The sequence below is a fragment of the Ochotona curzoniae genome, unplaced genomic scaffold, assembly GCF_017591425.1.
Source record: "Ochotona curzoniae isolate NIBS_2020 unplaced genomic scaffold, NIBS_Ocur_1.0 scaffold_2587, whole genome shotgun sequence".
NCBI lineage: Eukaryota > Metazoa > Chordata > Mammalia > Lagomorpha > Ochotonidae > Ochotona > Ochotona curzoniae.
The window spans coordinates 13,570,553-13,582,314 of NW_024467096.1; the positions used below are offsets into that span (position 1 = coordinate 13,570,553).

The 11,762-nt window shown below is 43.5% G+C and overlaps 1 protein-coding gene across 1 annotated transcript; it reads right to left on the reverse strand.

Annotated features, from left to right (window-relative positions):
* Positions 1-4,976: 4,976 nt before the first annotated feature.
* Positions 4,977-11,542, reverse strand: RTP4 (receptor transporter protein 4). The gene is made up of 2 exons (XM_041002956.1): positions 11,320-11,542; positions 4,977-5,921 (listed from the first exon to the last, which is right to left on the reverse strand). Exons 1-2 carry the CDS (start codon positions 11,472-11,474, stop codon positions 5,177-5,179), a joined length of 900 nt encoding a protein of 299 aa, XP_040858890.1. The 5' UTR covers positions 11,475-11,542; the 3' UTR covers positions 4,977-5,176.
* Positions 11,543-11,762: the final 220 nt, after the last annotated feature.

An 11,762-nucleotide genomic window follows, 5' to 3' on the forward strand; every position in this document is an offset into this window, starting at 1 on the left:
AGTTCCACCCCTACACATATCACCAACATAAACAAACAGGCACTGCAGCCTAGTCCACTGCAGCAGGCCAAATACTTTACTCTTATGCACCAGAGGGAACGTAGGCTAGTCAGGGTGACCCCTAATAACCTCATCAAGCCTTCCTCCAGCCCTGGTTCCTACATGTGCCAGCATGTGAGAATTTGCTGGCCATTCTACATCCTATCCTCCTCTCATACACACCCACGGGTTATGTGGTTTAGCTCAGCATGATCCATCCTCAGACCCGCACTGTATGCCTACAGGTGCTGTTGTCTTGTTCAGCCTGGCCCACCCCAGCCCCAGCTCGCATGCTCACTAACAAGAGCAGCAGCCTAGCAGAATAATGTCTGCAATGTTGCTACAAGGCCCACTCCCAGCCCCGGAGCTTGAGCTTCTCCAGGGCTTACTGTGGACTAGCCTGACATGACTTGTAGCCAGTGCTAGCACTTTCCAGGGGATGTTGTGGCAAAGCCTGGCTGGCCTTTTCTCATTCTGGCTTTTGTATGCACCAGGGTATGCAACTGTCTAGCCTAGCCTGGCCCTCCCTTACCCATCTCACACTCAGGCTGATGGGTATTGTAGCTCTGACTAACTAGGTCCAACCCCAGTCACAGATCTCATGCTCACCATGGGAACAGTGGCATAGCAATAGGGTTCATGAAATTCCCTTACAGGCTTGTCCCCAGCCCTGGGTCTTGCAAATGCCAGTGTGTCCTGCAGCCAAGTCTGGCATGATTTGCCACACCTTGACATTCCTTGGTGGGCATTGCAAGTGCTTGCCCACCCTATCCCCATTTCCAGCTTACGCTGATGAGGCCTAACCCAGCCTGTCCAGACCCTAGTCTTGTCCTCATGTGAACTGCCAGGTGTTGTGACCTATTCTGGCCTGGTCTGGACCCTGTCCTGGTTCTCATACCTGCCAGCTGGTGCTGAAGAGTGGCGCAGCCTAACCCATCCCTAAACCCAGTCCACATATATCCTGATAGATACGATAGCTTGGCCTAACATAGGCTGTCCCCAGCCTTGTGCTCACCAGTAGAAGCTACAACCCAACAGGGAGTTCCCCAAGTTCTCTTAGATCAGCTCCCTGTCACATATCTCACGTGCTGGTGGGTGCTTGGCTCAGTATGACATGGCCCACTTCAGTCCCGGCATTCATTGGTGGGTACTGTGCACTGGCCCAATTGGCCCGCACCCATTCTGGCTCTCATCAATGGGTGCTACAGCACAACCACACCTTGCCCAGCCTCAGGGGTTGGGATTACTGTGGTCTATCCTTGCCAGGCAGACCCCCCCAAACCAAGCTTCTATGTGCACCAGAAGCGAGCAGGTAATGCCACTTAGCCCAACCCAATTCTCCAACATGGGTGAGTGTCTTGATCTGACCAAGGTATGCCCTCTTATTTCCCCTTTGTAAGTTACTCCATCTCAGCCTCTTTGTTTACCTATGAATGCAGTGGCCTGGTCTATGGAAGGTCCCCAAAGTCACTCCTCACCTGTGAATGCAGTGATCCAGTCCTTAGAAGCCCCCAAGAAATCATTCTACACCTGTAAAGTACTCTCTCAGTGACCCCACTCCCAAACATACCCAGCATTCCTTAACCCCTTTCCCCAAGCAATCCACATGCATACTCCCACGCACACAACTAGAAAGTGCGGGCCCCAGTATGGTCTTTAAATGTTGTGCTGGCCAAATTAATTTTCTAGTACAATCTTTTTTGTAACTCCTCAAGTTAATAATTGCCTTGGCTTTTATTTTTTGTTTCTTTGTTTACTTTTCTAGGATCCTATCAAACTCTTTCCCAAAACTGTTAGAAATGTTAACTCTCTAGATATTTGAATGGATCTGATAACTCCTCATTTCTCCATGTTTTTCCTTTGGGAACAACCTCTTTTGGAGTCTTCTGTCAACCTGATCCAAGTGTGATGGACTTGTGCCTAGGCTGGCTGCAGAGACACAGTATTCAGGGAGCAGGCTTCTCCAACAGTCTAGCAGCTCCCTTGGTTTTTCTCTACTTCCTGATCCCATGTCTTCACTACACAGAAGCTGAAAATCCAGAAAAGATGCAGCTAAAGATGAGTCACCATCTACCAGAATATGTACTATACATATCCTGAAGCAATTACCAATATATGATACCGTGGTTCCAACAGGCAGAAGAACAGGAGAAGTAGGAGTAGCCTTGTTTATGATCATTTACATGAAATCAGTAGCCATCTCTGTGCTACTTAACAACTTAACAATCTGTAAGTTCTAGAGATTCAACTGGTGAATGGTTCTATTCAAGAGTCTCATGTCCAGCTATGGCTGGTTATCTCAAAATTCTTTGCAAGGAAGCAATTCAGCAAGAAAGACCTCTAAGATGATCATCAGAGGGAAACAGGACTACTGCTACACAATGTAAGTGGTTCGATGTGTTTGACACCCAGACGATTCACAGGGATGTCTCTTGTTAGTTCACTGGCCAATTCTGCATGAGGGGGAAAATAACTGCACACTAAAAAGGATTTTCTGAGCAAGAGCTCAAACTCCTCAAGGATAAGGGTTAGCTAACTTAACTATTTAAGCCACCTAAGCAAAGATGCCAAGACAAGAAACCAGCTAAGATGCTGGGGTAAAGAAATAAAAATCAAGACAAGATAGTAGAAAAAAACAAGTAGTAGAAAATTGTCACCCCAAGACTATGCAGTGGCAGGTGCTCAGCTTGAACATTAATATTTTTCTTGTACATTTTTTCATATAAAGAATACTGGAAGGTCCTTCTTCCAGGTGTAATTAATAGACAAGCAAGAGGGTAGGAATAGTAGTACAAGTTATGGGGATATCAACCAGACTGGATACCTAGCGACTCAGGATTTTGCCAGCTTGCTCACTGTGACTCTGTCTCCTACTTGAGTTACTTCTTGTGTGAAGATGGGTATCCTCAAGAAGTCATCTTCAGTAACATAACCATTCTCTTTGCCAGTGTGTTGATGCCTTCCCGCCACTCCCCTTTCTACTCTCACTCACTGTAATTTGAAGAACTACCAGAAGTAAATACATACATGCAATCCTTTATGTTTTGCTTTCCCTATGCATTTTTTTATTTTTAAAAGATTTATTTATTTGCATTGGAAAGGCAAATTTACAGAGAGGAGACACAGAGACAAAGATCTTCCATTTAACTACTTTATAAATGGAGCAATTGAAGCTCAGGAGGAATAACAATTGTGCCAGGTGATAAAACATGGCAAGGCTATAAAATGTCTCCAAGCTGGTCCCCCAAGTAGTACTCCTTATAAAGGAACCAAAAAGGTATTTAAACATAAAGGATGCAGAAATTCAAAAAGGTAACTTGGGGAGAGGTTATATTTAAAGGGAAAGTACTAATGAGGATGGATTAAGAGAAAATGAAAGGAGTTATTTTTCATTAATTATTTTTAAATTTTATTTATAAATATGTTTGAAAGGCAGAAGCCTGGCTCGATGGCTCAGTGCCTGAATCCTCACCTTGCAAGTTCTGGAATCTCATATTGGCGTTGATTCACGTCCCAGTGACCCCACTTCCAATCCAGCTTCCTGTTTGTGGCCTGGGAAAGCAGTTAAGGACAGCCCAAAGCTTCAACACCCTGCATCCTTGTGAGAGACCTTGCGAAAGCTCCTAGCTCCTGGCTTCAGACTGGCTCCAGCCATTGTGGCCACTTGAGGAGTGAACCAGCAAGTGAAAGATCTTTCTCTCTGTCTCTCTTTCTCTTTGTAAATCTGACTTTCCAATACAAATACATAAATCTTTAAAAGAGAGAGAGAGAAAGACAGAGAAAAGAGAGAAAGAGAAAAGAGAAAGAGAAAGAAAGAAAGAAAGAAAGAAAGAAAGAAAGAAAGAAAGAAAGAAAGAAAGAAAGAAAGAAAGAAAGTAAAAAATCAATCTGTCCTGTGGTTTGCTCCCCAAATGGCCACGGCAGCTGGAGTTGGCCCTAGTCAAAGTCAGGAGCCAGGAATTTCCTGGTCTTTCACATGGGTGTAGAAGCCAAAACAATCGGGCCATTCTTTATTGCTTTCTTAGGCACATTAGCAGGGAGCTTGATTGGAAAAGGAACAACTAAGACTTGAACTGGCACCACCTGAATACCAACACTATTTGGCAGCAAGCTTACCCACTACACCATGACATGGTTCTGGTCTCCAGAAAGTTTTTACATGTTTTCCAATCCAATGCTGAAAGGAGTGAGAGGATAGGATAGCTTCAGGAATCACAAATAAATGGAAATCTCCTTGGGATAGAAATGTTTGAGTGGATTAATTAGGAAAGAAAGAAGACCAAAAGGGGATGAGATGGAAAGATGTTTCTAGTGTATGCAATGCCTGTGTTCTCAGTCACACTGAAGCATAGCTCAAACATAAATGCCTGGCTCCTGCTGTGACATTGACCACTTGATTAATTTCCTATTGCTACTCTACCAAATGACCACCATCTCAATGACTTAAAATAATGCAGATTTGCTGTCTTGTCACTCCTGAGGTCAAAATCTCAAATCTGAATGATGTGAAGTCAGATCTGGATTCTTCTGAGGGTTCCAGGAGAGAACCAGGCTCTATGCCTTTCGAGTGTCTAAAGGCTGCTGATACCCCTTTAACTCCCGGTTCTCCATCTTCGTACCTCTGGTCCTGTCACCAATCTCCATTTTCCAAATTTGACTTTCTTGCTTCTCTCTTGTAAGGGCACTTGCTGTTACTCACCTGGATAATGCAAAATAATCTGTCACCAGAGCATCGTAGGAATCCCTGTGAAAAGCCTGTTCTGCCATGTAAATTAGCAGTTAGAACACGAACATCTGGATGAAGACAACCATCATTCAGACTACTTCCTAAGTCTCTGATAACACTTGTCACCATCACTTCTTGCCATGATGTGATCTCTCTACATCTGTTGATACTACTGAATAAAACAGTAAACAAATGAATGAAGAACTAGTAGATTCAGCATGCATTTATTGTTGAGTCCTTCATGTTCCTGGATATATTTTAGGCTATTTTTCAGAAAATATCCAAGAAAACATTATTCATTTTGTAAACTTGACCCTGATTGGTTTCAGGGATCAATTCTCTGTCATATATAAGTGTTACACAGTAAAGTGATTATCATGAAATTAGACAAAACAAGACAAGAAAGCAAACCTATTTCAAAATAAGTCGCAAAATAAAAGAAAGTATCAAACAAAACAACCCAGCAAAATGCCCAAACCCAAAAGTGCTGCCGGCCCCTGTGCTGCCATCCAAATCAAGGTCAACCCCTGACTGATACTGAAAATTATTTGTATAGGAACATGCAGGTTTGGATGGCTCTGTCTTGTGGCTTTGAAAATAGGAGCCTTGAAAGCCTCTCTCGTAACCATTTGTGTCACTAAGCCCTCCCAAAGGTGTCACTATGTTTATCAGCCTTCCTGGAGACCTGCTGCTGCTTTCTCCATGGTTTCCCTTCGGATGGCTCAGCCCTGCCCACTTTTGGACAGAGTTACACCCATTGGTCTGAGTCATAGTTGAGGGTAAAGATTTGGCTGACGGTAGCACGTGGCTTTGAAATCCTTGCACACAAAAGCCCAGCATACAAGCCTCACAGTTGGTCCTGTCATGGGGTCCATCCAAAGGAACCTCCACCTTCACCGGCATCCTGGAAGACTTTCGGGAGCCATCTCGGTAGTATCTGTCCAAAATACTCTGCACCAGGTTGTTCAGGATCTGCGTAATGCTCTCTGAAGAGAACTCGGGCTTCTCAAATCCTGACCAGAAGCACTTCTGGCACCTCTGACCAAAGACTCGCATGAGCACCTGGCCCCGGCAATTCTGGGGGTCCCAGTACATGTGGCACAGGATTTGCGTCTGTGCAGAGGCCCAGCTTCGCCAGCAAGAGGAGCACTGAAACCTGTAGGCACAAGAACAAAGCTCATTGTAACCTCAAAGGATGACTGGTCTCTGGGGGCAACGATTCTAGGCTTGTCTCTAGTGTCTTTTCCACCTGGAAGCATTGCAGCAATGTAGGTTATCCCAGTCACTGACAAGGCAAGAACATTACCAATTGTATTTCAGATAAAATTTGTGCTTGTGGCCTGCTGGGTTTCTGCCCATAGATTGTTTCCACCTCTGTCTACTTGCAAGTCAAATATCTCTGTGCCAGAAAAATTTCTCAGTATGATACAACATACTTACAGCATACATACATCCATACACACAGCATTGGATTGGAAAACATGTAAAAACTTTCTGGAGACCAGAACCATGTCATGGTGTAGTGGGTAAACTTGCTGCCAAATAGTGTTGGCAGGTCCCTCTCCGGAGGCTGGTGCTGAAATGGGTGCCTCACAGTGAGATGCCACTTCATCTGCAAAGCACTTCTATTGAACTGCATAAGGAATGATTAGTATGAATGAAACAAACCTGGTCAGTGACATTTCAAATCCTAGGCCACTTGAGGTCAACCTTGTTCATCACCTGCTACTAGCATTACCACTGGTAGGCAACATACTCCATTTTGCACCTAGAGAGTAACTTGGCACCACTACTCGAGTTAAAAGGCCAAATCCATAGCTAACCTAAGCCACATGTTTCTTTTTCTAACCCATAAAAAGAAAAATATCCAAAACTGATGTTGTCCACATTGGAAGCAACAACATACATGAAAACTCTTAAAAATTACAAAATGCCTCCCACCCAACCCCCCACCACAAGCTAATCAATTATTTTCAAAACTCCACAGACAGGTTGCTTTTCCCATCTCAAGAAGACTGTCAAATCAATTCAGCTGAACAGGCAAGCACTTTCCTATTTGGGAAGAGTTACTACTGTTGCAGAGAGCAACACTCCATGGCTCACCAGGTTAAAAAATCCCTGGAAAGCAAGGATGGTTCAACATTCGGAAATCCATTAATGTGATACATCACATCCAAAAGCTAAAAAACAAGAACCACATGATAGTATCAATAGACGCAGAAAAAAAGCTTTTGACAAGATCCAACACCTCTTCATGCTAAAAACTCTAACTAAGGTAGGCATAGATGGAAAAATCCACAACATAATCAAAGCAATTTATGAAAAACCCAACGCCAGCATCGTACTGAATGGAGAAAAGTTAGAACCCTTCCCGCTGAGATCTGGAACAAGACAAGGATGCCCACTATCTCCACTGCTATTCAACATAGTCCTAGAGGTACTTGCAGAGGCCATAAGACAAGAAAAAGAAATCAAAGGCAAACAAATGGGGAACGAAGAAGTCAAGCTTTCACTATATGCAGATGACATGCTCCAGTACATAGAAAAGCCAGGAGACTCAATACAGAAACTACTAGAACTTATACAAGAGTTTGGCAGAGTGGCAGAGTAGCAGGGTACAAAATTAATGAACAAAAATCAACAGCCATTGTGTATGCAAACAGCCCCAAGATGGAAAAAGACCTAACCAGCAAGATACCATTCAAAATAGTAGAGAAAAGTATGAAGTATCTGGGAATAAATCTAATTAAAAGAGTAGGAGACCTATTCGAAGAAAACTACAAACTACTCAAAAAAGAAATTGAACAAGACCTCAAAAGATGGAATAACATTCCATGCTCCTGGATAGGTAAAACCAACATCATTAAAAGTCTATACTACCAAAAGCAATATACACTTTCAATGCAATGCCAATCAAATTGCCCAAAACATCCTTCACAGAACTAGACACATAATTCAAAAACTCATCTGGAAACACAAAAAACCACGAATAGCTAGAACCATCCTAAAGAATAAGAAGCTAGCAGGGGGAATCACAGTTCCGGACCTCTGGACATACTATAGAGCAGTGGTTATCAAAACAGCCTGGTACTGGCACAAAGATAGAGAGGAAGATCAATGGAATAGAATAGAAGCACCAAAAGGGAACCCACACAAATACAGCCAATTAATCTTTGACAAAAAGACCAACGACAATCCAAGCAAATGGGAAGGCCTCTTCAGTAAATGTTATTGGGACAACTGGCTGATAGCCTGCAGACACAAAAAGATAGACCCACACCTGTCACCATACACTAAGATCCAATCTACATGGATAAAAGACCTAAACCTACATCCAGAAACCTTCAAACTCTTGCAAGAAAATGTAGGAAATACCCTGCAAGACCTAGAAGTAGGTCCTGACTTTCTAAGAAGGACGCCAAAAGCATAGCAGTTAAGAACAGAATAAACAAATGGGACCTCATCAAACTAAGAAGCTTCTGCACAGCAAGGGAAACAATCAGCAAAGTAAAAAAGCAACCGACAGAATGGGAGAAGATCTTCGCGCACTATGTAGGAGATAGTGGGCTAATCTCCAGGATATACAAAGAACTCCAAAACAACAAAAAAATCCAAAACAAACAAGCCACTCAAGAAATGGGCACGGGAAATGGGCAAATATTTCACAAAGGAACAAGCCCAAATGGCAAACAAACATATGAAAACACACTCCAGTTCCCTGGCAATGAGGGAAATCCAAATTAAGACATCGATGAGGTACCACCTAACACCAGTAAGATTGGCCCACATAAACAAGAACACCAACGACGCTTGCTGGCGAGGATGCGGGGAAAAGGGAACCCTACTCCACTGCTGGTGGAGCTGCAAATTGGTACAGCCTTTATGGAAATCAGTCTGGAGAACACTCAAACAACTCGGAATCTGCATGCCATATGACCCAGCAATAGCACTCCTAGGAATACATCCAAAACACCTGTTTCACGACAAACCAACATGCATCCCTATGTTCATAGCAGCACAATCAGTAATTGCAAAAACATGGAAGCAACCGAAATGCCCATCAGCAGAAGATTGGATAAGAAAACTTTGGTTCATCTACTCCATGGAATACTACTCAGCTATTAAAAAAAACAAAATGCAGTTCTTTGTGGCTAAATGGGCCCAACTGGAAACTATAATGCTAAGGGAAATGAGTGAATCCCAAAAGATTAGATACCACATGTTTGCCTTGATTTAACCTGTAATTTTTGCTTGATTGTTTGTTATCTTTTGAGCCTGTCATTGATACTGTCTCAACCCAGATGTTTTGAAGAATTGAACTTGCATTATTTTTAACATATTGTTTACTCAATACTATATCAATTAATTCCATAATGTATATTGATGCTGATGTTTTGTTGGGGATTTTAACTGACCGGAACTTTACCCTGTTAGCTCTACCTTCAGACCAGAGAAGGTCTGCCCAAGAGGCCACTGAACTTATCTGGACAATAAGATGCTGGACTTTATGCTAGGTATATGCTTGCAATGAAGGAATCTCAACTGAACTTGAACTGTGGTTATGCAACAAGGTGGAGGAATCCACTATGGGGGGAGGGGTATGGGAGGGGTGGGGGGAATCCCCAGTGCCTATAAAACTGTATCACATAAAATAAATTTAAAAAAAAAAAGAAATGTAAAAAAAAAATACAGAACAAAATGGCTGCTATTCAGGCCTTGGCAAGTGGCTTAGGAAAGTATTCTGCAGAGCCCTTGAGAGTCTTTACTGTTTTAGTGAAGAAATTCTGCAGGGAACAGTAGATAATATCATTTATTGAACATGCATCATACAAGTTAATGTTATTTATGAATATATTTTTTGAAATATGTCATAATTGTGTATTGTATTTTATATAAAAACCACTGAAATATATTATACATATAAAAGATCAGTATCATAGATAAGGAGAAGACAGATCATTTACTCTGTCTTGGAGGTCAGGGAATGCTTTTATGGGAAGGTGGCGCTTAAGAAGATTAGAAAGGGAATGAAGAAAGGACTTGCCCAACAGGCAGAGCATCCTGAACAAGGGTACAGACCCCTGAGAATGCATGGCATGGCTAAGGATCAGGTAGGGAGCAGAGCTTAGAGGCAGGACAGGGACTCATGAGTAGGGGACCAGTACCATATGGAAGGAGAGGACTTGGTTGTCCAGGTCAGCCATTCTCATCCTCCCAACAAAGGTGGTGGGTTGTTGTTGACTCCTAAAACAGATAAAGTGGTGGCACAATGAGGGCAAACTTATGGGACATGGCAAGCCAGGGGCCAGACGCTGGGGTACCAGGCAGACCATGCCAGTCATGGGGCAGCAGATCCAGGGCCTGTTACCAGCGTTCTAGACAGGCTATACCCACAAGTGCACCACTGGATAGTCTGGCAGCAGCAGGCCAGGGGTCCAACAGGTCCTAGGTGGTCATACACATGACACACCACCATACCAAGCTAAAGGTTAGAAGTTGGGGGCTTTGGGGCTGGGTACTGGTGGCCTTTAATATCACCAAGAAACCTGGAGTTTCACATTCAGCTGGTCTCAGGTGTGACAGGATCTCTGATCTCATGGGTCATAGTCTAGGGTGGAGATGAGGGAGGAAGGAATGTGTTGTCCTAGCATCAGAACACACAGTTCATTGTACTTCCCCTGTGCTGATTCCTATACAGGGGAAAGAATCACACCCAGGTCCACAGGAATCATGAGTCAGCCTAGTCCTGTGCACTAGTTGAGGACTTTGAATGCCACTTCAAAAGACGAAAATGGTCAGTGAGTCCTCAGAATGGCAATGATGATGGTAAAAGACACTAACCAGGGCACTGGTTGGAATTTCTCATGCAAGAAATCCATTAGATGAAATATGGAGAGATTTATGAACCTGGGACAGGCAAGCCCGACACCCCTAATTAGCAGGAAGTAGCTACAGATGATGAGATGCTTCTATGTCCTTCAACAACCCTTAAGAAAAAGGGTTGGACGTTTCTGAGGGGAGAATGAAATGGGACAGGCAGGTAGCTAGTTTAGAGTCATGAATTGGAAGCGGTACCTCCACTGCCCTATGTAACACAGTCCGCCTATCTGTCAATCAATGACTTTTGCCCCAGGATGTACTCCCTCTCATCCAGGACTTGGGGGTATCATGTAACCACACCCCTTCATAAGAAGCCAAGCAACCAGAAGGGGTGCTCTCTCTCTTTCAGTGCACCCTCGATAAAAGTAGAAACATCTCTCTTCCACCTTTCCCCTCCCTGTCCACTCTATACCTGAATATGGCTTCCATAAGTCCGTGATTTCCTGACTTTTTAAATAAACTTAAACACACACATACCAAAAAAAAAATTTTTTTTAAGTTTATGGGACATGCAAGAATTCTGCAAGGAAGGAAGTTTCATCAAAGAACAAACTTTCCTCGTGGAGGCTTGGAGTCTCTCTTGGGACTCTTTCCCCAACTCACCAAGGGAAGAAGCAGCCCTAAGCCCGTTCTTTTTGCGAAGGAAGGACTAACCCCAGGAAAGCCAGACCCACCTGCCAAAGGCTCTCTGCTGATATTGCCGCCAGCCCTGGGCCAGGTTGCCTGGCTTCAGGTTCTCATCCAGTTTCAGGGTCCATTTGGCCCAGGGGTTCTCATTTTTGATCAGTTCTTGAAATCTCTGCGCCCATTCCTCTTCCTCTAAACTCATTTTCTTCCGCTGAGGTTGAGAGCCTGTGTGCAGTGAGTCACATACAATTCAACTCTCGGCTTAGCAAGGAAAAAAAACAATCAGTTTCAGTTTCTGGGTTTAGACGTCATCAATCTTTTTCGTTTTTGCATGGGGTGGGCATGCTTCCTTCCGACAGAGGGCAGCAGAGTGCTGTCAGCAAAAAGCAAAACTCGCAGTGCTGTTCTAGATTGGGGGAATGCTTGTAAATCATCTTTATTTTATTCTCTCCTTTCCCACCTCAGACAAAGCACTACATGGCATGACCTC

Bases quoted from the DNA above. Each gene is read 5' to 3' on its own strand.
- RTP4 (XM_041002956.1), bottom strand. From the start codon at position 11,474: ATGAGTTTAGAGGAAGAGGAATGGGCGCAGAGATTTCAAGAACTGATC. The intron at 5,922-11,319 runs GTGGGTCTGGCT...TTGTGCCTACAG, and splicing joins CAGCAGAGAGCCTTTGGCAG to GTTTCAGTGCTCCTCTTGCT.